General features: G+C 39.7%; 1 protein-coding gene and 1 non-coding gene across 3 annotated transcripts; both read right to left on the reverse strand.

Annotated features, from left to right (window-relative positions):
- Positions 1-83: 83 nt before the first annotated feature.
- On the reverse strand, positions 84-27735 carry Ptcd3 (pentatricopeptide repeat domain 3). 2 transcript variants are annotated; one of them, XM_023702952.1, is made up of 24 exons: positions 27588-27735; positions 25190-25242; positions 25061-25097; positions 22180-22225; positions 20174-20242; positions 19596-19700; positions 18162-18285; positions 15437-15552; positions 12880-12947; positions 11216-11303; positions 10528-10588; positions 10337-10422; positions 9365-9509; positions 8455-8505; positions 6907-6996; positions 6603-6631; positions 5653-5759; positions 4904-4982; positions 4716-4806; positions 3365-3450; positions 2725-2873; positions 1442-1483; positions 946-1104; positions 84-659 (listed from the first exon to the last, which is right to left on the reverse strand). In XM_023702952.1, the coding sequence occupies exons 1-24, from the start codon at positions 27689-27691 to the stop codon at positions 578-580; spliced, it is 2067 nt and encodes a 688-aa protein (XP_023558720.1). In that variant the 5' UTR covers positions 27692-27735; the 3' UTR covers positions 84-577. The 2 variants fall into 2 exon arrangements, with proteins under 2 accessions (XP_023558720.1, XP_023558721.1); XM_023702953.1 differs by lacking the exon at positions 27588-27735 and adding an exon at positions 25663-25703.
- On the reverse strand, positions 1771-1905 carry LOC111813065. Its single transcript, XR_002818400.1, has one exon. It is a non-coding gene; the product is annotated as a small nucleolar RNA SNORD94 (small nucleolar RNA).
- Positions 27736-27854: the final 119 nt, after the last annotated feature.

A 27854-nucleotide genomic window follows, 5' to 3' on the forward strand; every position in this document is an offset into this window, starting at 1 on the left:
GGAAGGTGATATACATCAGTGGCATAAGTGTCTGCCTGGCAAGCACCAGGTCCCTAGTACTGCCAAGAAAAAGGAAATATATATGTAGATTATTACATTTATTTACAGTCTTCACCAGCAGTGCTGCCTAAAACTGTCGTTATCCTCTTTAATCAATTCTAAAATGTGTAAGTATTCACATCTAATTATTCCTTTAATTGGGAAACTACTGATCAAACAGCAACTGTGATGTAATTTCAAGAAACCCTAAGTTCAAAGAAGCGACAGCAGCATGCAGGCCAGCAAAGGCTGGCGAGAAGCCGCACACCGATGCTGGCAGTGTGAACACACTGGGTATGCAGGGCTTATCCAGTCAGCAACAGCCACAGACCCCAGGATGTGCACTTGGTGTCAGAAGAGATGAGGTGGCAGTGTTGCTGCCTGACTGGTAACTCCCGAGCGATGTCCTACTAGATGGTTTCATGGCAAGTACATTAGGAGCTTAATCTAAATTCAGCATTGTGTCCATTCTTACTTCACAGTCCCAAAGTCACCAAATCTGCATCTTCTTGTTTTCTTTAGATCATGGTTAAATATTTCATTTGCCATCACTGTCGCTGTCACTGCTGCTCTCACCATCACTGTCATCTGCCAATGCCGTCTGGTTGCCCAGGGCTTCCCTATAAGGGAAAGTTATGGAGGTTACACTGCAGCTTGTCATGGGCTGGGCCCTCATCGTCTCCACGCTCGCTGCATAATCTCACCAGGCTGCATTCAACTATGCTAAGAACAAAGGAAGGGGTTCCCATACCCCATCAATAGGCTTCTTTGCTCACGACAATGAGGTAATCATTGAATCACTATACCACTACATCTTTTTTGTAAGGGAAGAATGGGAAAGGGAGAGACATCTGACAAGGAGGAAAATGCCCTGCTCCTCCAGGACAAAGACTAAGCCCCACTTACTTTTGTTCTGGGTCCAGTGCGAAGTCCGTCATTGCTCTCTGGGTGAGAGTCTCACACGCAGGCAAGCTGAAAGTGCTCGCCAGCTTCACAAGCTCAATGGCCTGGGCAGGACTCTTGCGTACTTTTGCATTGTCCATAAATTCATTCAGCAGTTCAACCCTGTTTTTTATTAAATGGCAAAATATGAACAGTCTACAATTGAAACCCTTCAGTCAAAGGCTTATACGTAAAATTCAGGCTAAGTTATTAATAAAATGGGAAACAATACCTTTAGAGTCAAATTACATGACATCTAAAGGCCCAGAGATACTGCATATTCACTCAATATATCTTAAGGATCTACTCAACATGTCCCCAATGTATCATATCACTGAGCACAGGTAAAAACTATCTCCCCTAGGAGGCCCTGGATGAGAGTTGGGTTTGCTTCCTGAATAGCACCCAAATGCACCTGAATTGCAGCCTGTGTAGGTGAGGTCTGTAAATTTCAACTTACCTGGGGATTTTATTATGCTTCCTAAAAAGTCCCAACACCTTCCTGTGCAAAAAGGAGATAAGAGTGACTATAAATACTCAGCAAAGCAAGATTATCAGAGAAGCTGTTCTCCTTGGGCTCAGAGACTAAACACCCCTTTCACACTATAAGCTAGAGATATCTATTTGTGGGCTCTACTGTTGGATGTTTTATGGGCAAATCTAGACATGGCTGGTGCTGAGAACTGGAGAAGCCACCCTACCTCCCTTGCAGCTGAAGAGAGGCAGGCACAGCCTGGCCTCCTCCCATTCTATAACACAGTGTAGGTGTGTCCCAAAACTTATCAAAAGCAGGCTCAGATTGAGGCAAGTCTCATGTAAGTGCACGCCATCAACCTGCCACATGCAGGACAAAGGCGGAACACATACATTCAGCTCCCATGATTCAGCTGAGGTCCGTACCCCTGCGCCAATCATCACAGCCTGAGTCATAGCACGTGTACTAACCAATCTGAGCTAACCAGCACATGCAAATGCCATGTTTGTCACTAGCCTGGAAGGTGCTCGGCAGGTCATATATGTTGAGTGGGCCACATGTCTAAGAAAAATTACAGCAGCTTTACCTGGAGATAGTTTAACAGCCATGTTTTAGACTGGTAATCAGATGTGGAAGTTATTTTCTTAGGGAAGAAGCCATGCACACTGCACCTGGGCCTCAAAACCAACACATTTATGTCCAACATGAACTAACACAGAACTCGACTACCCCAAAAAGTATCCTTCTGTTTACTTTTCACATTTGGAAAATGAATATGCATACGGTTCCCATTCATGAAACACACTGCCAGAAGTTAATATATGAATAAAGTGTTGATGAACACGTAACCCATGGAATGGCACAAACCCCAAAAGGGTTGCAGGCAAAGCCGTGTTTAGCAAACCCTACTTTTCTGAGAGGTCTGACTTAAGTTAGGGAATAGAGATGAGAGAAGCACTCAGACAACCACCCAAACATTGAAGGAAAATGCTTCTCTGGTCCCTTTATTCCATTTATGTGGGCTGACAAGTGAGGGTAAAAACAGGTCAAAAATGGACCTGTTCTCAAACACTATGCATCATGCACAGCGGTCTTCCAAAAATTTGTTTAGCTTATACATGCAAGTTTCCACTGAAAATTCACTATGCATTCAAGTTGGGCGCTTGAGGAACAACACATCATACAGCCAAATCAGAGAACCTCTATGTACCCGGTGAATGTCCTAGACGCAAGAGAAATGCTGACTTGCACTCATGGTCCATACTCACCAGGCTTCCTGGGCTCGCTCAGCCCTTAGGAAGAGGACAGCTATATGGTTGAGAACGCTGGCTGGCCAACTGAAAGCACCCTGTTTGGTTTCTTGGCTTTCATATGTAGATTTGATGTCAGCAGCACAATCAGCAAACGCCATCTGAAGCTGAGAAGCTCTAAGAGTCAGCAGAACTGCAGAGCTGGCACGATGGTAATTTAAGTTCACATGACATTTTACCATGTGCACATGTCATGTATGTGGTACATAAAAAGAGTAAAAAGAACAAAAGGTCCTCTTCTGGGATGAATAATTTGATTATACATAGTTTCAAATTCAACTATGAATTTTCTTTTTATATAGAAACTTTAGAAACTAAGTTATATTCAGCATGTAACTTAGGGAGATAAAAATAGGGAGGAGCTACTTTCCTGCAGCTTGCCTTGAACTTACAAGAAATAGTGCATTTAAAACTGACATTCTGCTAGTAGCAATATGGTTAGCTATATCATAACCTGAATCTGGGCTTGGGAGACAGAACTCTATAATGACAGATGAAGCCAGAGAAATTATGCTGTAAAAGGACCTCAGCATTAGAGGATGACTGACGAATATAGATCTCATAATGATGAGGAAACTGAGTTTTAAGACAGTCCTACCTCCAGTGGGTGTTTATCCCTTGCCATAAGCATCAGGATTTCTTCTCTTAGGCCACTGCGAAATGTGTGACCATATTCTTTGCTGTCTTAAAACAAAAAAGAAACATTAAGAATGCTTACCAAATACTAAACTTCTGGCATTGTTGGGTTGTTAACCTTATTGTTTTGGTGCATAAAAAAAAATTTGCTGCCAGGCATGGTGGTGCATGTCTATAAGCCTGGCACTTGGGAGGCTGAGGCAGGAGAGTTCCCATGAGTTCGAGGACAGCCTAGACTACATAGCCTGAGCTATGTAGCAAACCTGTCTCAAAAAATCAAGAGGGCCAGCCTGATAGCTCAGCAGACTAAAGCACCTGCTTAGGCAGAGTGCAGCGGCCAGGGTTTGATCCCTGGCTTGCCATGCCAGGCCCGCTCATGGGGTGTGCTGAGATGGTGATTGAGACTGGCCATGGTGGCGCGTGCCTATAATCCCAGCACTTGGGAGGCTGAAAACAGGAGAATCACTACAAGAGTCTGATCTAGGTAGTGAGACCTTGTAGACCCTGTCGTGAATACAGAAACAGAAAAAAAAAAAAAAAAAAAAATCAAAAGAACCAGCAGCACAGCCCCTGACTCACAAGCTCAATGTCATGAGAAAAAAAAAGTTCTGCTATTTCCTATTTTGGGTTCATCCCAGGATTCCAGAAAACCAGTAAAATTCCAGAAACCAGTAAGATGATTAATAGTGCAAACAAATAACAGTGAAAGCACCTGTTTCCAGGCAAGTGTTAAGTACAACACATGTACCACATTTGGGCAGCCCCCCACTCCACCTACATATTTAGTCATTACAGCAGTCTTGTGCAGGGCTGGACCGTATTCCAGTTTTACTGAAAATGAGGCAGATGGATTTTATGGTAATACAGATTCAGATTAAAAGATTCAGAGTATCTGTCTCACCTCGCATCCCTACTTATACACAAGATCAGACCAACACATGTCCATGCTATAGCTCTTATTGGGAAACATGGTTATCACAGAACCAGATGATGCAACAGTGTACACAGGAGCAGCCAGGGCTTTAAGGTCACAGAGGTGCACTCAGAATCTGCCACATAATTAGCATTAACCTTCCCTGGGTCACATCACAGAGCTGCACAAAATTGAACTCATTCAAATGTCCCAAAGGGAGGAAGAAGCATTTTCAACGAAGTTTGACTCATGCAATCCTACATATGACATGAGCAAGTGATAAAAGGAACTTCAATTAGTGTATTCGGCCCAGCCTACAATGGAAATTGTGTCCGTAACAATAATGTTAACGTGTTAATCAATCTATAGGATGCTGAAGGAACACAGGCCTGATACTAACCTTCCCAAATCTGGGGAATCATTTCTAGCCGGTTGGCCACATCCAAAGCCTGGAGAAGATCTATCAGCACTTGGGAATGTGGAATGATCACCTGATGAGGAGATACACAAATATAATTTTAAGTCACTAGAAATGATACCCACAAATTCACACATGATAATAAATGAGAAGTCATGAACTTAACTTACTGAAGGTATCAAGTCTCTGTACCACTTTAAGGTGGTATCAATTTGTTCCATGAGACAAAGCAAACTGAAAAACTTGGAACTGCAATGGAGAGAAAAGGTATGTTAACATTTCTACATCTAACAAGGCTAGGCTTAGTGCAACTGTATGTACTGATACTTATGATTTTAAGTTACAGGAGCCAATGCTTGACCCAAGAGATATTAAGTATGCCTAACATTTCAATCAACACCTTCCTACTCTGAACAGGTCATTTACAACTGCCTCCTCCATGCACTCTCAGGCCCCGGCAAGCAGGTACAGAGTATCACCAGCATGTTAAAAGCATGCGATGTGAAGCAAGGATTCAGACTCACAACAGACAATCCTCACACGATTAACATGTTGCTTATCATGTTTTTATCTGCCTAAGTGCAAATTCATTGATAGAACTTCCTAGTTTCTAGTATACTGATTTTCAAGTATTTAAAGGACTGCGAAAAAATCCTTAGGGATTCTCTCTTGTAAAATAACTTAAAAATACAAAAAGGGAATGGAAAAATATATGGATCTTAAGGTATTAAAAAGAAAAAACCCTCAAAATATACACACTTTCAGTAATTGTACTTCTGCCTTACTTTCCAAGTGTTCACATATTAAATAACAGACATGCTTCTTAAAAAAAGGGATGAGATATGGAGAACCACCAAAACCCTTCCACTTTCAAAATATACTAATTAAAATAATATAATACATTTCCAAGCACACTTACTAATAGAAATTACGTTGAGAATCAGATCCAATGAATTTCCGGTTGTCTCCCGTGTTTAAAAGGCCATGAACTTGGTAAGCAAGGTCTAGATCTCTGAGGGTTGAGCACTGAAAATTTACAAGTAGTATTACTCTGACACTCTTAGAAGGTAAACAGAGGATCATCACAGAAACAAAAATGTATGATCTCTTGAGGAACACCTATAACTGATTTAATTTATTGTTTGACAGCAAATATATTTGAACTGGGGAAGAAGTTTTGAAACATTAACAAAAATTATTATGATTTAATATTATACATTTAGAAACCCTCTCCCCCCCCAAAAAAAAAAAATCACCCACAGAATACAATTCTTTCTTCCTGTGAAACACTGATTCTGATCAATAATTACGTTACCACAGAAGGATGTCTGACTGCATATTTTTTAGTGCAGAAAGGAAAAAAATTTGGAAAATATGTATGGAACTGCAAAGCAATTATCCTTGTGATCTAAAATATACTTTATTCATCCTGAAACAGCATGATACTTACAAAATTAAAGGCAAAACCAAAATCAATTTTTGTTGATTTAAAATTAACCAGCAAGGAATGGTGGTAGACACCTTTAATCCTAGTACTCAGGAAACAGACAGGAGAATAATGAGTTCAAGGACAACCTGGACTATATACTAACAATGTCTTTAAAAAAAAAATTAAATTTCAAAAAGTTAACAAATACAAAATATTTCATCAGTTTATTGAACAGAGGCATTTAAAAAAGGCAGTATGTAGGCCAAGGTAGGAACGTTATATAATTTACATGCAGACTTTAGAGAAGGAAAAACAAGTGAAGACATGAACAAAAGTTAAGAGGCAGGAAGTAAACAACCTAGTCAGAGTTAAATTCAGGAAATGTAAAGTATTCCTCTATAAAATCAGGACTACGAAATTAAACAAGAAATGGTACTTACAACATTCATAGCTGACTGAAAAAACTTATCTGGAAATCAAAGTTAATAAGGTTTTGTTATTAAGAATGAAATATGTTTTATAATAAAACCCCATAAACAAAATAAACCACCTATTTTTAAAAACAAGGAATAAAGCTAAAGGAGTACAAATAAAAGACAGAAATTTTGTCTTTCCCACAATAATTACCCAAAAGATTACTAAGATAATTAAACCCTTCCTTCATCACAAGCCCTCTAATAGCTGACACTTGGGTAAATGGTCGTGTCTTTTAATGGGAAAAACACAAGCAACTTCTGTACATACCATCATCTGGGTCCATTGGAGAAAATTTCTTTCCCATTAATTCATTCATTATACTGTAGATGATAAGTGATTGTCCCTTCACTGAGCTTCCTGCAGAATAAGAAAGCAAAGGATTTACCAGGGGTCCACTTGTACTACTATGAAATTCACAAGACCTAATGAAACTCACACTTCCTGAGTCAGGGGCTGGCAGAAAGCTGAGCAAAGGTAACTCTTATTAAAAGAAGCACCTACAGAGCTGCAGAGTCTCACTGGAATACAGTCCATATATTCCAGTCAGACTTCTTGCTCCTAACGCATGAGAAACCTGACTTTCACTGCAACTGTTTTTCTCCATCAAACACATGACTACAGGTATGTGTCGACCTTGCAAAATTAGCCCTCTAAACCAGAGAACTGGGTTTCCTTACTATTGTTTTTATACAATCTATCACAGGAAGGAATAACAAAAAGGGATACGGGGGTCCGGGGAGATAGCTCAGTAGAAAAGCACTTGCCTGGCAAGTGCAGGGTCCTGAGTTCAATCCCAGGTACTGCAAAAAAAAGAGCTACTGTATCACTCAAGGTGTTTTTCCTCAAGCGTGGGGCAAATGAGTAAGTGCCTACTATTACACATGCCTTCCAAGCAGGGTACAAGACATTCTGCATAATTCATCTCACCACCACACCCATTTAGTCCCTTTTAACATAACTGGTAATGGGCAGAGTTCAAATGTCAACTAGGATATGCCTGGTTCTGAAGTCCACGGCTCCCACAGGAACTGACCTATAAGTAGGTGACAAATGGGCTCTAAACGTCCTCCCAGATGCTTTAAACTTTTCTCTGAAGCAATACCGTCCACTTTTTTTTTTTTTTTCTTTTGTACCAGGGATTGAACTCAGGACCCTGCACTTATCAGGCAAGTGCTTATTCTACTGAGCTATCTCCCCAGCCCTGTTCACTAACTTTCTACAAAAATGAAAGTGTCCTATATTTGCAGTGCTGAATAGATAGCCACACAGGGCACTGGGCCCTAATGTCACAAAACTTTTTATTTTACTCAGGTGGCCACACAGCAGAGCTCAAGCAACCAAAATAAACTGCAAGCTAACACACCTCTGTCTATTCTTTTTTTTTTATTTTAACATTTATTGTGTGTGTGTGTGTGTGTGTGTGTGTGTGTGTGTGGCCAGCTCAGCCCACCAGGGGGCGCGGCTGGCTGGCATGTGGTGCTGGAGGATCGAACCGCAGTCCCTGTGCTTTGCCAAGCTTGTTCCAAGTAGGTGCTTTAGACCACTGAGCCATCTCTCCAGCCCACCTCTGTCCATTCTTGTTCAACAATGTCACTCCATTTAATAACCCTCTCATCTTTTCCATCACGAATCACTACCCTCAAGAATAACATTTGCTCAGGTCCTAAATGTTAGCTATGAATTTTCCATCCTTTTTAATTTTCCATTCTTAATTTAGATGCAAATAAGCTAATCTGCAACAATCATACAAACTCAAGGGACATGGTCAATCTTCTACAAAAATTACAATGTGAAATAAATTAAAATAAGACTTACCACGCTGATAAAACACCTGAATAAGATGATGGTATGTTGCAAGCGAGGGTTCTCAAATTACCGGACCGATTAAAAAAAAAAAAAAAAAAAAGTAAAAATATAGCTACCCAAGTTCAGCTGAGGTACACTGAACTATAATACTGACGCTCATATTTAAGCAAAAAACGCCCATCTATTCTTTGAAACAGACATTTTACAGCACATCTTGTTAGTGTAAATAATATGAATATAACTTCATTGAGAATCAAGCATGAAGTGATCTCCAAGCAACCTTCTAAGTAATTACTGAAACAGACACACAATTGTGTTCAAATAGTTATGCCAGAGAAATGTCATGGAATTTGAAACCATCTAATTGAAAGGGATCAGTTCTCCTCAGAGTCAAGACCTGGTGCTCCACCGGCACAATCAGTTAGCATGTGCTACTTTTACAGCATCCAGATTTACAAAAAGACTAACACTAAAGTAGCACCGTAGTTTGCTGTAAAGAACACAGAGATGATGAAAGTGCTCCCCATGATAGGAAGTGCCTTTGTCCCTTGGCATCTAGGAATCTTCAGATTCTCAAGTCCCTCAAATAGAGTAATATATAATTCATGTCTCATTAATTTAAAATCATCTCTAGATCACTTGTAATACCTAACACAAATATTATATGAATATCTGACATACAATATTGTTCAGAAACTAACAAAAATTTTCTTCTCCAGATACTTCTGATCTGCAGTTGAATCTGTGGACACAAGAGCCGAATGCACAGGTAACTAACTGTGCCAACAGTGGAAAGGAAATTCCCAACATACTACAGCATATACACAGCAAAAGAAACCCACATCTCCGGTGCTTACGTGGCCCTGAAACCCTGGTGAGCAGTCTCGTCTTCCCTGAGAACTCTGAGGTGCACTCTTACCTATTCCAATGGCTTTCATTTCACGTAAGGTCTGTAAGGCTGACAGTTTTCCAAAAGTATAAAATCTTCGCACATGTTTTATAATGGTATTAAAAGTCTGTAGATTTGGTTTCACCTTCTGTGCAACCATATGGTTCAGCAGACTCTAGGTCAAGCACAAGTAAGAAATAATTTTTATTCCTTGGTAATTAACGTTACTTATGTGAACAGAGAAAATTTAGCTTGTTATATTTGAGGCAGGGTGATAACTACAATATATCCCTAATTTAAGAACTGTCTGCTAATTAGCAGGACCAGTGATTCTGCCTTTTAGAGAAGCCTAAATCACCCACACCACTTGACCTAATTGTCTTTAGGCTTCCACCTAATTAAAGGAAAAAACAACACAGAAGACTAAAAGCAGTGTGATGTAAAAACATATTTATATCCCTAAATTACTAGACAACAATCAAGCTAGTGATTTCAATTTGTTACCCAACAGACATTGGTCAGATTTGTGGAAAAAAAAAAAAAAAATCCTATTACACAAAAAGTAATCTACTCTTCCTGAATTCCAACTCTAGGCTCTAGGTCAGGCTACTTTTTCTTTCTTTTTTTTTAAAAAGAAGCTTTATTTTTATTTATTTTTGCGTGTGTGTGTGTGTGTGTGTGTGTGTGTGTGTGGCCAGCTCAGCCCACCAGGGGGTGGGGCTGGCTGGCATGTGGTGCTGGGGGATTGAACCGTGGTCCCTGTGTTTTGCTAAGCTTGTTCTAAGTAGGCGCTTTAGACCACTGAGCCATCTCACCAGCCCCCAGGCTACTTTTTCTTCTCAGGTGTCAGACACAGTTACTGAACTTAGTGCTGCTGGAAGTCAATAAATAGGCTGACTGCTATGTGAGAGCAGTCACTGGCATACAGATGCTACCGGCACGCTGTCGCCATCCCGCATGGAGGGAAGGACTACTAGAAGACAAATAAGGATTCCTCCTTACCAGTATATTAATCCATCTCTCCTCGTATCTTTCATTTGCTATCAACGCTGTTGCTTCAATCAGTGCATTAAAAGTGTGTACGTCAGCTGTAAAGATGAAACAAAATATGTAGGCCAACAACTGAGGCAGGACCCAAAAATTTCAGACTCTTGAGAGAAAGAAAAATAAGGAAAGATCTCACTCAAACTTACCTCGGAGTCTGTTATTTAATAATTCAGTGTACAAGTTCAGTGCCTGTGTGTGAGCTCGATGCTGAAGAGGAGAAGCAAAACCCAATCACCATTAAAGTCACTCATTCACATCCACTGTGCTAGGGAGGGCATGTAGCAGTGAACACAACAGACCAGGCCCCCATGCTAAGGAGCCTGTATTCTGGTACAGTGGTTTTCTACCCAGGTAGCATTGGGAGATATAAATGAAGATTATCTGTAGCAGTCACAACTGAGGGTGAGAGAGGAAAATAATATATTCAATGGAGAGAGGCCAGCAAGCTACTAAAACATTCTAAATACACAAGCCAATCCCCCAACAAATCATCAGGCACACTTATAAAGGGTGAGTATTCCTAATCCAAAAATTAGGTAAGAAATGGTATGAAGTTTGAAACTTAGTGAGCAATGATACAATGCTGGCAAGCAGAAAACTCTCTACTTGCTCCTGTGTGACAGGTCACAGACCAAAGGAAGACCCACAGACATTGTACAAAATTATTTTTGTGCAAAATCATGTCACCTAGACATCTCATTATATATATGTAAATATCCCAAATCCTTAATCTGAAACCCTACTTCTGGTTCCAAGCATTCTGCACTCAAACTGTAGCTGTGAGGTTGCAAACCCCGACTTAGTGGACCTTAAGCATAAGTAAAACAAGTGTACCTTGACCATTCCCCGGATCATTGTGCAATAGGAATGTTCATTCTTCTCTGGCATTAGAGCAAAGATTCGTTCAGCATTGTTATTTGTCCTAGGTATTAACAGGATAAACATGAAGCAAGGGAATAGGGAAAACCAATAAACCGTCACCACTACTACTGACAGTTTTCAATACTCCCGAGAAGTGTCAAGCACTTTTGGCACAGAATCTCAAGTAACCCTTACTGCCCACAGGCAGATATGGTTGTCATTGTCTTGCAAATGGGAAAGATTAAGTCAGAAAGACTTGAAATTGCCTGCAGCACTGCAAACAGGAGACATGACAGAAATGAAACGCTTATCAACAAGCAGTAATTCTCACACACAGTAATAACAAGAAATAAGCTGTTTCAATCCTCAGACAGAACTCCTCAGAGGCAAACCACTAACAACAGTCCCCTTTGAATCTCTCCTTTCATCATTGCTTCTCCTCGGTGTTTTGGCTAAGATCAAGTGAATCTGTCCTGTCATATTCTACCCTAAATACATGTATCTCTTCTAGTATTTTAAAAAAAAAAATCTTTCTTCAAAGCCCATGCATGCCCCTATCTGAAAAAAGATTAATAATGTTTAACTACATTGAGAATTTATCTGAGTAGGAGTATCTACTTAGGAGAAAAATGGGCTTTCTTCATGTGGTACATAGGTAAGGATTATACATAAAATGTTATTTCTTGTTTTTTTGTGGAGCCAGGGATTGAACAAAATGTCTTTTCTGATGAAGGGTAAGGACTGAAATTCCAATTCCTGTGGCATTTTTACTTCTCTACAATGTTTACTTCTCTAGATGGTTTTTCTCTAGTATGAATTCTCTAATAGTGATGAGATGTGAATAAGTTACTCACATTATTCAAAGTGACCCAAATCAACCCAGATATTTAATCTACCCTTCCACGACATTCATGAATTCAAAATGAGTTTGCTTTCTTCTGTTACTTGAAATATTTTTCTATGAGATACTCCTACTCAGATGAATTCTCATTGTAGTTAAATGCTATTTATCTTGTTTTTAGAACTACTGAGTAACTGAGTATTTCTGTGTATCAAGTCTTTTTATTTTCTCAGTGCTGATGACTGAACCAATGGACTCCTGCATGCCACGCAAACCCTCTCTCTGTTGAGCTACATACCCACACTAGTCAAGTCTTAATTCAAAATCACATTCTAGTGTCTTGTGTATTTTTAGTAAACAAAGCTATCAAAAATTTCAGAATTAAGGGTATACATTTAAAAGTAGCACTACTGATCAAACTATCAAAGGCCACACCATGCGAAGAATAAGCCAAATTAAATAAAGAAAAACAAAACAAGTTTGAACCCTGAAAAGATTTTTTGTAGTGCTAGCTGCAGGTAAAAACTTTGTAACAAAACGTCCAAATCATATAAATATGAAATTTATATTACATGATAAAAGCAATCTCTTTTTGTTTACTTTATGAGACAGGGTTTCACAAGATATTCCAGGCTGGCCTCTAACTTGCTACAGCCCTCCTGCCTCAGCCTGCTGGGTGCTGGGATAGAGATGCCCACTGCCAATTATTTTAGAGCATCATCTTTAGGAGGTGTAGGGCCTATTTACACTGTATGAATGATATCATCACACAAAGCTCTAAGTATGTGTAACTTACTTCCAAGTAGTGTACAACTGATGACCAGTCTTCCCCTTGGATTTCTCATTTTCCTCTGTGGCCTCTTCCTGGATTATCACAAGAAACAAAAAAGACAACGGAACATAATCTCCCAATCAGACCACTTATAACTACAAAGGCAACTGAGAAAAACAATCTAAGACCTTTTGTTTCAAAGACTAAACCTTGCCCTTTGCGTTAGAAGGCAGGCTCCAGGATGAGGCACTGCAGAGACTAGGGCTGGCTCTCGTCTTCTGCCTCACGTGCTGTGGCAAGGGGCAGAGGGCAGCTGGGATGGGCTGCAGGTGATGCTCTGGAAAGCAAGGTGACCTACAACCCACTGCATGTGCACTGCAGAAGACTTGTGTTACTCCACATTAGTAGAGAATAAAAATGGAAAAAAATATCAATAATCCTATGATCTAAAAAGGAAACTTCTCTTTTTGGAAGTACACTGAGACACAATTCCAAGCCCTTTTTGAGACAGGGTCACACTAAGTTGCGAAATTGCCAAGGCTGTGCCTGAACTTGCAATATGCCTTCCTCAGTCCCCCAGAGTATGGCAATTTTGTACATGTCACCATGTCTGAGAAAAAACTCTTAATGACTTTTTAATTACTTTTTTTTGGTACAGGGTCTCACTTAGCAGCTCAGATTCGGAGTGATCGTCCTGTCTCAGGCTCTCCAGCACTGGGATTACAAGTGTGCACCATCACCCCATCTTGCTGGCCAGCACAATGTGCCCAGGGTTCTAGGGCCGGCTCAGCATGAGGTACTAGGAATTGAACTCAGGTCCTTCTGCTTACCAGGCAGCTGCTTAGGCTACCTCCCCAGCCCAATGACTTTTTTCTTATATATATATACAAAAGTTCAACAAAAGTAAAATACACACAGGTTATATTCCTTATGTGAAATGAGTGTTTGACTTTTTTTTTTAATTCATGTTTGGTTTTTTTTCTTCAGAATTTTGACTTTGGAATATGTGCATATATGAGGTATCTTAGAAACAGGACTCAAATTAAAACATGAAACTTGGGGACCAGAGATACAGCTCAGCAGCATAAGTGCCTGCCTGGACAGCACAAGGTGCTGAGTTTAATACCTGGTACCGCAAACAAAACAAAACAACAACAAAAAAAACCCATATAACTCACATCTCACATATATAGGACACACAATATAACATATTACAGTACTTTTAATGTGTCTGAATTTTGATGGCAAACTAAGGTCAAGTGTAGAATTTTTCACTAGTGGTACTCTAAGTTTGAAAACTTGAGGAATTTGGTTTAAAAAAATTTTATCAGGGATTTCAGATTAAGGATGTTCACCCTATATGTTGTTGTACATTGTTCTCCATTTATACAATGAACCTTCATATTCAAATAAATGCCTAATGATCTCAATGGCTATTCAACTGTCTTATAATTTGATCATCCACTAATGGAAATCTAATTACAAGTATAAAATCTGTATTACAAAAAAAGTCATATGTATCTTCACTCACTTGACTCAAGGGATTCCCCAAAATTCATCCTATGAATAAAATCCTTTTTTTTTTTTTTTTTTGTATTTTAGGGCAGGGTCTACAGGGTGTTCAGGGTCTCACTACCAGATCAGACTTGTAGTGAACCGCCTGTTTACAACCTCCCAAGAGCTGGGATTACAGGTGCACCCCGGCACAGCAGGCCAGGGAATCAAACACCCAGCCCCTGAGCCTGCTTGCAGGTGCTTTAATCCGCTAAGCTATTTTGGCCAGCCCTCTATGAATGAAATCGAGTTTTGATAAACAGGATGAGTTCACCCAACAGGTAGCCTACAGCACAGCACCTCTACCTCTAACCTAGAGTACTCCCTTCTTCCTACACACTCATACTTATGAATTTTTAAAAGGTTCAAACATGCAGCCTGTCTGTGCACGCCCATTATAATCATGCTGTCATTGCAAAAGAAGGGCTGATCCAAAAATTTCTAGTCAAGGGTTTTGGGTGAATACATAGTAAGAATGATTTTTTTTTTTTGGCTGGCTCAGGCTGCCTTAAGGGTGGGTCTGGTAATGCAGGTGGAGGTGGGGATCGAACTGCACTATGCTGCACCTGACTGCATTTCCAGGAGCAGGCGCTTAAATAACTGAGCTAACCGGCAGGCCCCAACATAATTGAGGGCAAAATATTCTAAGCATAAGACTAAAGTTAAAATAACTATTTAAAATTCTCTTTTGGGCCAGGGAGATGGCTCAGTAGAATAAGCACCTGCCTGATAAGCACAAGGACCGGAGTTCAATCCCCAGTTCTGCCAAAAAAAAAAAAAAAAAAAATTTCTCTTTTCTCCAGCACCATTTTTTATATGGCTACTGTACTATACTTCAATAGTTGTCTTATTAGGGAGTGGGGAGATGGCTCAGTGGAATAAGCATTTCCCTGGCAAGCACAAGGACCTGAGTTCAATCCATAGTTCTGTCAAAAAACACAGTTCTGCTACAATGATGTATGACACAGGAATATTCTATTTTGAGAGGGTATTAATTAAACTAAAAAACAAAGCCAAAAGTCATTACCAATTCTTCTGACTGATGAGTTTGTTGAAAATGATATTCGGCAGGGGGCTCTTGGTCACCATAGTAACACAACAAATCCAAGAGACTATTGGTTGTTTCAAGAGAGACAGCAGTTCCTATGGGTAGAAGAGAAAGACAAAAACTTCACACTGTCAAAAACTAAAGCTTGGGGGCCAGGGAGATGGCTCAGTGGAATAAGCACTTCGCTGGCAAGCGCAAGGGCCTGAGTTCAATCCCTGGTTCCGCAAAAAAAAAAAAAAAAAAAAAAAAAAAAAACTAAAGCTTGTTAAATTGAAACCTTTCACTTTTTCTATTAGCAGAAGCATTTTTGGTTATATACCTGTTACACTTTATTAATGACCACACACTCAATATCAACCCATACAAAAGCCATGAGAACAGGGACAAATCCTCAACTAATAAATATAGTTTGACAAGAATAAAATACCAGATGAAGTTTGACCCTGCGCTCATTTGCTTTATATATTCCTACCCTTACTTCCTGGTTTTAACTATCAACTCCAAAACAACTATTCTGCAAACTATTTCCATTTAGTTCCCCTGGCCTAGACCATGTGAACAAACACAAACGATCATCCACTTGGATCCACACCCTCACTAAAATCCTGCCTAAAAACACTAGCAAAAGTGACTAATTATAGTAGCCATTAAGAGCTTATTCATTGCAAGCTGCAGCGCTGACAAAATTCAAAGCCAAAAAACCTTTTATTTAAAACATGCTCCAGGTGGGCATGGTGGGTCTGTAATCCCAGAACTCAGGAGGCTGAGGCATGAGGATCACCATGAGTTGAAAGCCAGCTGGGCTTCACAGTGAGACCCTATCTAAAAATAAAATAAAATTAAAATATAATAGCTCCCATCTTGACACTCATTAAAAGGACAGAGGAAAGAGAGAAGATATGAGATATAATTTACTACTTTAAAAGAATCAACAGAGGGGGCTGGGGAGATAGCTCAGTGGCACAAGTGCCTGCCTGGCGAGTGCAAGGTCCTGAGTTCGATCCCTAGTACCAAAAAGAAAGAAAGAAAGAAAGAAAGAAAGAAAGAAAGAAAGAAAGAAAGAATTTAAAAAATAAATAAATAAATAAATAAAAGAATCAACAGAATCTAAATAAAATACACTGATAGTAAAAGTGCTCACCCAGAAACTTAAAAGCCCAGAAAAGGGGAAGCAGAGTAAAGAGGCCACAACCAAGTCTTATTATCTTAGGGTTGTGCTAACCTAAAAACATGGCCTAAAGTCAATTTACTTTATGAAATAACTACTAAACACATCACCTTAAAAGGTGCTACAGAATCCAATGAAGTAAACGAAATGGCCAGCAGAATGTATGGGCCTTACAGGTGGTGAACAACGTACTTGTCCATCAGCCCTCCCCAGTGAGCTGGCTCACTGTTACCAAACTATGGTGAGACACTTGGGGTTTTAAGACTGTTCACTAGGTGACAGCATGCAACAAAATCACAATGTGTACAAACTATAAAATGACTATAAAAGAATACATGGGACTAAGAACTTGCATGTAGACTGACACCAGGTGTTGACTGCATTTGATGAAGAAGAGCCTCACCAATTTCTAATCTGCTGCCATGACTCAACTGTACACCTCATCCTATAACAGCTTACATACCAAAATTCCCCAATGCAGCTTTATGCAAATGTCTGTGCTCAAGTAGAGTGGTCCAGTCCAGCTTCATTAGTTCGTTTACCAGATTTTCATACCAAATCACCAAAAAAAATTCCAAATTCCAAAACTGAAACAATGCCAGCTGACTTTGATGTCCTGTACAAATATTCTCATTGCAGTGAATCAGCCACACTATTTAGATGTATATCCCTGGAGGTTTAGCCAGAGCAGAGTGCCACAGGATTTCAGAGCTAGAGGATAAAGAATTAAATGACTTTCAAGGCCACAGAACAATCAATGCCAGAGCCAGCACCAGTATCAAACCCCGGATCCTATCTGCTTCACGTGGCCCTGCCTTCCAACTCAAGACATACACATGCCTAATTTTAGAAATGGAAGCTAAACAAAGAAAAGCTATATAATTTCTCTACCAACACCATAGCTATAGCTCAAAACAACTACAAAAATGCAACTTTTTTTGATAAGTGATCAAACTCAAAGCTTCTCACATGCTAGGTAAACACTACACCATGAGATACACTCTTAAGAGCCCACAAAATTGTAATTCAATCTCACTTATTTTAAAACAAAAGTAGAGTAGGACATGAAAGACTTGCTGTTACGGTTTGTGTATAGGTGTCCCCCCAAAGCCTCATGCAGTCTTGGGGCAGCTTCTGGAGTTTGTGATTATTGTGGGTGTGGATGCTACACCTGCCCTGGGGCAGGTAATTTGCATTACAATGTAAGGTGGGAAGAGAAGCTGGCTGCTTGAGCTGCTGCTACCCCTCCCTTGTGCTCTTGCTCTTTGCTGCTGCCATGAAAGGTTGCTTTCTGCTCTGTGCTGCTCTGCCTTGGACCCAGCTGAGTATGGACTGAAGCCTCCAGTAACTGTGAGCTAAATAAACCTTTCCTTCCTTTATTTTGAGTGTTGGGTATTTGTCCCAGCAACGAGAGAAGAGTAACTAAGACACTCACTAAACTTAAAAACAGAAACAACACAGTTAACAAGAAAAGTATGCTATTTCCCAGATCATATAACTTTGGCCTATGAGGAGGGCATCTTTAAAGTAAGTCACCTGCTTGCAAGAGCTGATCAAACATGTCCACAGAAGCTTTGACTTTTCTGAGCCGGATTCGTTCCTTCAGGGCAGCTTCACTTATATCTTCTATCAGGGGTTCAAAGTATTCAGGCATTAAACACTAGGAAGACAAAATGGCTCAAGTTATTACAAACAGGGAAAGGTGAGGAGGTAAAGTAGGACAGCACTTCTGTCACCAATACCGCAAATAAAACCACATAGCTCCAATTTAGTTTTCTTGCACCAGATATTATTCATCACTTCAACATGAATGCTAAGAAATAACAAGAACTGTGTATTCTTAATCAAGTTTGAAAATGACTAATCTGTATCTGAAGACCCCTACACTTCCAACCAAACTTCCCAAATTCAAGCTGACCTTATTCTTCCACCTGCTAAAAATTGTTCTTCCTTTACTCCCAATCTTAAATTAAACTGGAAATTTGCATCCTGGATGATGCTTTTCCTCTAAGCATTGAATACCAGCAAGGTAAGATTGTATCTTCTTCACTAATTTTAATTCTTGTCAGTATATGGTCATGAGGAGCCAGCCTATGTACATAATACATTTTAACTCTTTCTTCTCCCCTCCATTTCTTGATCCTCTTCATTCACTAATTTATTCAAATTACTTTTGAGTGGGTATAACTTTACTGTAGGCACTAAGTGAGGAACCAGGGATAGAGATAAAATAAAGGTATGATTTACCCTCAAAATACTTCCAGTCTGAGAAAGCAGATGAAGAAATCATTACAAGGATGAGGGAATAGCCCACTAATACGTTTCTACAAGGTTGAGATGATTTCCTAGCATCCCAAAAACTTCCCAATGTAATATGAAAGGTGTTGGCCACCATAAAAATAAGACTTTTGAATGACTTCAAAAAAAGAATGGCTTTGGGGCTTGGGAGATAGCTCAGTAGAATAAGTGCTTGCCTGGCAAGAAGAGCAAGGGACTAAATTCAATCCCCAGTTCCACCAAAAAAAAAAAAAAAAAAAAAAAAAGTGGCCTTGAAGCTAAGTACAGGAACATAAATGTCAAAAACATAAAGGGGACAGAGCAGACCAATAAACGATCATTCTACAATTGGCACCATTCCAATTCAGGAATTTTTAAAGAAAATTAGCAAGGAAACTTAAGAAAGACACACTGGGAAGGAGTGGACAAAGAGCTATCGGACTGAGGAGGAAAAGTCAGAGACCAAGATCCACCAGAGTGGTACCACATAAGCCAAACAGGGAAATAGGATGAAGAACAATCAGATACAAAAGGATTTTAGAAGCTTAGTAAATCATTTTCATTTACATTTTTGTTGCTAGGATTATAAAGAATGTCTTCAGAGAATTTAAATGGCTACTTAAATTTAACCATGAAAATTTAAGTTCATTTCCATTTATATAGGATTATGTGAAAAATGAAATTATTTGTTACCGGTATATGAGGCTCAGCTATGTCCTTCTGAAAATATTTGGGATGTGAATTAATAATAAATTTTGCAGCATTTTCCCCAGACTTCTTTGCCAACAAAAATGAACGCTATTAAAAATTAAAAAAAATAAAAAAATTAGGTAGAAATTGGCATTTAAATACATTTTAGGTTCAAGCAAGTTCAAAATTACAATCTAAGTATTCTCCTTTTCTAAAGAAAAAGAAATGCCGTACAAAATGGAATCCCAATTATAAATTAAATTACTGCACTTCACATATCCAACCCTTGTAATGAGTATGTGTAATTCCTGGTTATGTACAGGTGAAAGTATATAAAAACAATACATTTAACTGAATGGCTTTCTACAGTACGAGAAGCCCTAAAATTAAAAGCCAAAATCAAAAACGCCAGAGACAATCTCAAAAGCTTTCTAACAAAAGCAGTAAAGGATTCACAAAGTCCACCAATTATGTCATCATCTATAAACTTTTCAAAGGCTTTTATAATTAAATGGTATGTACTCTCATGCTCAAACCAGTAAGATACACAAATCCTAGGAAAACAGCATGAAAATACTCACAGATTCCACAGAAGATGCTGGTATGAGATAAGGATCATCTTGAAATGCATAAGGGGTAGCTGTGGGATCCTGTGGATAGGAGACATCATTATTTATTTATTTATTTATTTATTATTATTTTTGTGGAACCAGGGATTGAACTCAGGCCCTTGATCTCGCCAGGGAAGTGCTTATTCCACTGAGCCATCTCCACGGCCCCTTAGGAGACATCTTTTTTTTTTTTTTTTAAATTTTATTTATTTATTTATTTATTCATTGTGTGTGTGTGGCCAGCTCAGCCCACCAGGGGGCGCGGCTCGCTGGCATGTGGTGCTGGGGGATTGAACCGCAGTCCCTGTGCTTTGCCAAGCTTGTTCCGAGTAGGTGCTTTAGACCACTGAGCCATCTCTCCAGCCCAGGAGACATCTTTTAAGCTATCTTTTTACTAAGACCTTATTTTTGGTAATGATTCTATAAAATAGGTTGTAATTATGCACGTTACATTCAAGAACATGTACATATGTGTGCATGTATAAAAGAGATATTAATACAGATAGCACACTGTCATCCCATGAGACTTGTACAACTAAAGCAATTAGCAGCTGAAATGCCCACGGCTGATTCTTAAGACTTGAGTCTATCAGTGAGGACTACTGCTATTTTCAACTCTCGGTAAGGAATTCTGGTACCAGTTTCCTAGTAGGTTTCCTTCAAAGCCTGGCCACTGTCCACCCAACTTTATCCAGGAGTCCTTCCTAAAAGTAGAAGAAATACTGGGTTTCTCAGGTGTGAACAGCAGCTGTTCCTCCAGCATCCTGTTGCCCAAAGTTCTACATTACTCAAAACTGTTCCTGATGGAAGTGGCGACAAATGCTTATAATCACACTGGGAGGCTGAGGCAGGAGGAGCAAAAAGCTCAATCCCAGCCTGGGCCCCTTAGTGAGACTCTGGCTTAAAATAAACAATAACAAGGACAAAATTTCTACCTTACCCTTGGCAAAAATCAACTCAGCAGTACAACTGATCAACCACATCTCCTTAGCCTCTGATACGGCTATCTGGGCCTCCTGAAACCTGTCTCCTGAATCTGACTGTGCCTTTGCTGTCTTTCTTGCCTAACTGACTTGCAAGTGTCCTGAGATCAGAGCTTTCCTGAAGTTCTCAGAGAAACTGATTATATCTGGTGATCTGGAGGCAATTTGTTTACTTGCCCTAGTTTTCTGCAGCTACTTTCAAAATCTTTATCACTCAGGGGAGGTTCATTTCAGATAAACAGCAGATAAATAAAAGCCAGCCAGACACAGCATTTCGATGTTAGCTGCCCTCGATCACACCTGTTACTATGACTGTTCTCAACCTACTGCCAAAGTCTTCATTACTGTTAACTTAGTAAGACCTGCTCAAGCCTCTACTTTTGTTGACATGCTCATCTCCTTCTAGACTCATTCTTCCTACCAGTCTCCCAATTTTCTGCTCAGTGTTTCTCAATCTTCTGTAGACTCCTAATAACTTCTCCAATGGCTCAGACACTTCAACCTGAGGTTCCCAAAGAGGGAGTCACTGTCTCAGTGAACTGCAGAGACCTTTTCTCAGGTTCAGCCAACTCTTGCTCCTTAACACTCTCCAGCTAGTCTGTTCTCTCCTACTGCAATAATCATTGCTCATTTATTCACCGACCATTAAATGCCTTGTATGTGCCAGCCATTATTATAGTTACCAGAAACAACACACAAAAATCTTTACTCCCAACATTAATAGAAAAATCTCCACAAAACGACTACTACAGACTAGGTAACAATATATGGATGTGTCTAAAGAATCTGCCTGCTGAGAAACAGCATGAAAGCCACTCTTGAATTCTAGGAAGAATAATAGGACCCAAAGCCACCACAGCTGCTGAACTGAGAATGTTTGTAGGAGGCTGAAGCAAGAGAGGACAGACACTGTTATAACTATTAATATCAAAGATGTGCAACATTAAATGTTCTATTAGCAGAGTTAAAAGCTAAGAACAAAATATCACTTACCCTGTTTACTGTGGATGCCAGTGCCTGAAGAACAGCCACTTTATCCCTAGGAGTAGCAATCAAAGGTTAACCTCATCAGTGATTCGCATATTCAGAGTGAATAGGTAATTCTGCTCTCAGTGTCTCTCCACTAACAGCTCAGGACTCACCTCCAGCTGGCACCTACTTTCTCAGGCCCAAGTCAGAAAATGAGAAGTGTCTGGTTCTTTTCCCTGGAGGTGTAGTACTCACTTGTGCATCCGTGTGCTTCGCCTGCACTCTCAGGACCGGTCCCTAATATCATCACCCTGGGCTAGAGATTCCCGCCTCACTTCATAGAATTACCTTGCTGCCCTCTTCCTATCCACTTTCCTGCATGTTTTTACTGTAGGTTTCAGGACTACTCTTGCCAAACTGGAGATACTTAATGCAGGAATAGATGAAAATACACAGGTTCCACTCTGGACCTATCAGAGCCTCCAGGATCCAGGGGAGACTATCACATGCATCTTTCTTAAATTCTCTAAGACTGTAGACATAGAGCCCTTTAACCACATACTACCCAATAGTAAGAACTAAGGTCAGCTAAGCACTTTGTCACTTGACCGAATGGTTTCAGAGCATAAATAATAAATGAGTATCTGGTTAAAATCTATTTTTACTCCTTTGTTAGATTTAATGCGTTGCATTTCTAAGACAGTTAAAACTCTTACCAAATTACATCTAACATAATAAACAAATGCCAGTGAAAAAACTGACATATTATTACTCACTAGCTTTCTTTCTTAAAAAAAGATTAATGTAATCACAATGAATATATTATCTTAAAAAAAAAAAAAACCTAAAACCTAGGCTTAAAAAGTTAAGGTAAAGGATCAGGTGTCATCCTGTGACCTGACCCTACCAAGAGTGGTATTCTTTGAACAGTATTTTTGCCACATATATTGCCATAAAGTGTCACTCTACATATTTATGTAAGTCAAATTATACCATCAAATGTCAGCTACATACAGACCTAATTCATTTATGTTCTACTGTAACATGACTACTTTTATTTTCTTGTACTATTTACTCATCAATGAGAACTTAGGCTGTTTTTAAATTGTTCTTATCCCCACATTATGAAGAATGCTTTCATCCATGTCTCTTCGGGTTTATATGCAAGTGCTTCTAAGCAGCCAAGCAGCAAGGATATATATTTCAAATTTTAACTAGGTCAAATTTTCCTCTAGAATCTTAACAACTTACTGACCTAGCAACAAATTCATTCAAGCCACTCAACATCTTGTTAATCTGATAGTCTTTAATTTACATTTTTGAGTCCTGTGCCTAATGTACTGATCAAAATTGGGCTCATTTCCCTAAAATAACTACATAATTTAGATTCACTGAATCAAAACATTGCCTTTCCTATGCTATATTTGTGTAGGAAAACTCAGTCACTACTGACAAGTTATAAGGTCTTTCATGGCACCTATGCGATCTAGAAAACCAGAACCTATGGTTGTTTTAAGCCAGGCGGTGATGAACACCTATGCTCCCGGCACTCTGGGACGCCAAAGGGGGAAGTCTGAGCCCAGTCTAGGCAACTTGATCAGACCTATTTTCAAAAAAAGAAAAAGAATTAAAAAGGGCTACGGATTTATAACTCAGTGCAGAAGCACTGCGTATTGAGAAAAGAAAACGGGTTGATCTCTAAAGTAAAGCAAGAGAAATTTGTGTCCCACAAGACTTCTTCCAGATCTGAAAGCACAGATTTCTTAGTCTGGCAATAAGAGGCTTTGTACCAGAGATCAACATACTTTTTTTTGATAGAGATAGATAATAAATAGTTTGGAAAATAAATAGTTTGGGCTTTGGAATTAAAACCCTAGTGAAATAATAAATATTAAAAGTACAGTACACCTAACAATTCAACTCTAAACATGTATGTACATCTTATGTAAAAACAGATAGGGTTATATACCCCAACACTTAAAAATAGTAACTATAACTGATTAAGCTCTATGTGATCCTGCTCAAAATGCTGATACAGTCCTCTGAAGTCAGTGCTATCATTTCCCATACTTTACATTGTGGCAAAGAAATTCAGCAATTTACTTCTGAGTAGTGGAACTGTCAGTAATTTCGTTTCCTTTTTCAAATTAGATTGACCACCCCATCTTCTCTTTGGCAATAAACATTAATCACTTCTATAATTTTTAAAAGCTTGTTTTAAAAAGATGAAGATGGGTCTCGCGGTTATACTCAGAATACTAAAACTAGGCTTATTTAAGGGACTTTATTCAATAAAATCATGTAACAAGCACTTCAATGAGGTTTTACTTCTTAACACATGCAACAAATGTTGAGACAAGGCCATTTGTTCAAGGAGCTATCCAATCAATGAAAAGCTCGATTCTGAGGTCTACTTTTCTTTTTCGGCGACAGGGTCTCTCTCTGTACTTCAGAAGGATTTTTTTTTGGCGGCGGGAGGGGGGAGCCAGGGAGGGCTGGCTCAGGATGCCTGTAGGGCAGGTGTGGTAAGGCCTGAGGATCTGGGGATCCAGCAACAGTATCCTGGTCCTGAATGCTTTGTTTAAGCAGGCACTTAAACAACTGAGCTAATGGGCAGGCCTCCTCTATGTACTTTAGTCTGGCCTCGAACTCACTGTGTAGCCTGGACTGGACTCAAGTGCTGGGAGTATAGTCATACACTACCATGCCCAGTTCTTTTTTTCCTTTATAGAAATCTTACGTCTCTTACGCTTTCCACCTTCCTCCTTTAGGCCCCTGAAACTCCCCAGCATTCCCTCTCACCTCCTCTCTTCCCAATTGTCACCAATTCCTGCCTGACTAGAACCTTATGTCTTGGTCAGTAAGCAGTAATCACTTGCTGAATGAATATCCATTGAATACTCACCAAGTTTTCTTTTTTGGAATGATTACTTCTTCAATTCCTTAACGAGAAAAAACAAGTCAGCTTCTTAATATTACTACTACATACAATGTCTTGATAAAAAATGCAACTATTTCAATAGAGTTAATGTACCTGTTACATCAGTTCCTTCAACCTTTGGGTGAACTATGTCTCCAGTATAAAATCTGCAAAAAATGGAAACTTTAGCTAATAATACTCATTTAATAAAGTTACCAGCTCACTTCTAGTTACATGCATTTTGAGACCAAATGTTCCAATTACCATGGACCAAACAGACTGGATAGTTCAGGTCACTGTTTGTGAGGCCCTCATGGTAAAATCCAGTTTCACTTAAAAAATTTGTATAGCAAAGCTAAAGACCATCACCCATGGCCTTTTATTTCACATCTTCCAAGAATCAGAGATGCATCAAATTCAAAAGATGTAATTTGTACTTAAAATTTCTATTGTTTTAGTAAAGGCTCAAGTACTAAAACCTTAATCCAAAATATACAATCACTGGCCCAAAAGTGAGTTTAACAATATTCCGATCACACTAAAAATATGGTCAATGTCACACAAACAATGGGCATGATTAATATTACCTCATGAATTCCCTTGGTAAATGGCATCAGTACAATTTAGAAAACCGAGATGTCATTACATGGAAAAATACTTCCTCCACTACATCTGGTCTGAGGCATCATTTGAAGACAATAATACTTCTCTCCTAAAGGTATTTTGGAAAAGAACCAACTCTTACATATCATGCTAGGTTTCTTGTAACAAAAGAACAGAGAACGCCACTGTCTTGAAAACAAATGCTGAGGGAGGGATGTTGCTGTCAGGGAGACCACCTGGGTAGACAAATGTCAACATTAAGCACAACCAGGAAGAGGAAGACTGGATTTGAACTGCATAAAGGCTTCTGCAGCCAGGCCTGGTGGCTGACATCCGTAACTGCACACAGATGCTGAAGCAAGAGCACTTCCATAAATTTGAGGCCAGCCTGGGCTACATAAAAGTTCAAGGCCAGCCTGAACCACACAGTGAGACTATCTCAAAGTAAGAAAAAAGCTTCTGCAATACCAGGCCAAGTGTTCTCTCTTGAGGGGAACCAAGAGAAAGTACAGATAAAATACTTATAGTAAACTATGTATCTTATTATTCCCCACAATTTTTTTTCACATGGTTATCCACTTAGAATTTATTTACTATCACCCAACTGAAGAAGAGGCAAACACTATAAACACTGAATCTAGAATCAGGTTTTCCTTAGACTGGAGCTTAGCTCACTGGTACAGTGTATAATTAGCATGCATGAGGTGCTGGGTTCAATCGCCGGCACCAAAATTTTACATAAATAAAGCAAAGGCTAGGTATAGTGGCACACACATGTAGTCCCAGTACTCGGGGAGGATATCAAGTTTGATTCAACCTGGGTAACTTAACAATTTGAGAGCCCCTTGTCGTTTGATTTTTTAAAAAAGCTTTAAAGAGGCTGGGGATGCAGTTCATTGCAAAAGCCATGCCTTAAAACCTCAGTACTTAAAAAAAAAAAAAGAAAAGAAACTAAACTGGGGAGAAACTAAACTGGGGAGACAGCTGGGAGACCTAAGCGCCTGCCTGTGCTTGGCAAGCAAGCACAAAGCGCAGCGTTTGCATGCCTGGTGTGGCGCACGCCAGGCCTGTAACTCCAGCGCTGGGGAGGCTGAAAACAAGTGGCTAACTACACATAGTGAGACCCTGCACCAAATACATAAAAGAATAAAGAAAATTAAAAAATATAAACTTAAGGTGGAAAAAAAAAAAACCTAAAGGCTGTTCCTCTCATATTTCCACAAAGACACTATAGTAATAAACATTATTTGTACAGGTGATTAATGTTCCAAGCCTTAACTACCACAGATTTAAAGGACGTGGGGGCCATGCTTCCGCTTTTACGAGAATCTTATCAATTACTTAGCCCAAATTCGCAACAACCGGCACAGTGACACTCAAGAGGTGCCTTACATTTGAGAGAACTCTTTGATGCCCCCTCCTTCCTCTCGATTGGGTTAAAACGAGTATGGGTGGATTTTATTTTATTTTTTTTTAGATGGAACTGGTATTAGTTGCATTCAGTAGAATACAAGCTTTGTGAGAGCAGGGTCCTCGTTTTAAGTGCAATTCTAACTTAAAGGTATCTGTAAAATACTAATAATATATATCGCCAGAGAATCCACGTTGCCTTTGTTTTAGACAGAGCCTTGTTATGTAGTAGGGCAGGCTGGACTTGAACTCACGGTGATCCTCCTGCCTCACCCTCCCGAGTGCTTGGATTACCGGCGTGCTCCACAATACCCTGCCTAACACACGCGTTTTGTACTACTGTATTTCAAGGTCCTGGCCCTGCGCGCTAGTCCTTGAGGACATGCGGCCGCATGCGCACACCGTAAGTAACATCAGGCCTAAATCCGAAGTTCTCAGGATAATTTAGGACTAAGTTGATCCCCAGGTTTTCATCCTGGATTCCCCGAACTTCTCTTACCTGCAACTGTGTGACCGTTCACACATACAGATTCGCTGACCTGAGAGTGGCAAGCGAAGTCCGCTGCGCACCCTTAGCCAGCGAGCAGACGCGGCAACCGCCATCTTTCAATCCTTCGCAGAGCATGTTGGGAAAGCACGCCCTTGACCTTTCGGTTCTCTGAGGGAGGAGGTAAAAGTGGGCGAGGAACACGCGGCTAGAAATGGGAGGTTACGACCTCATGATTGGAAAGACTGTCCCAGCAGTTAAAGGCTCAATATTCCTCAT

The sequence above is a fragment of the Octodon degus genome, unplaced genomic scaffold (assembly GCF_000260255.1).
Source record: "Octodon degus isolate 3935 unplaced genomic scaffold, OctDeg1.0 scaffold00162, whole genome shotgun sequence".
NCBI classification, from domain to species: domain Eukaryota; kingdom Metazoa; phylum Chordata; class Mammalia; order Rodentia; family Octodontidae; genus Octodon; species Octodon degus.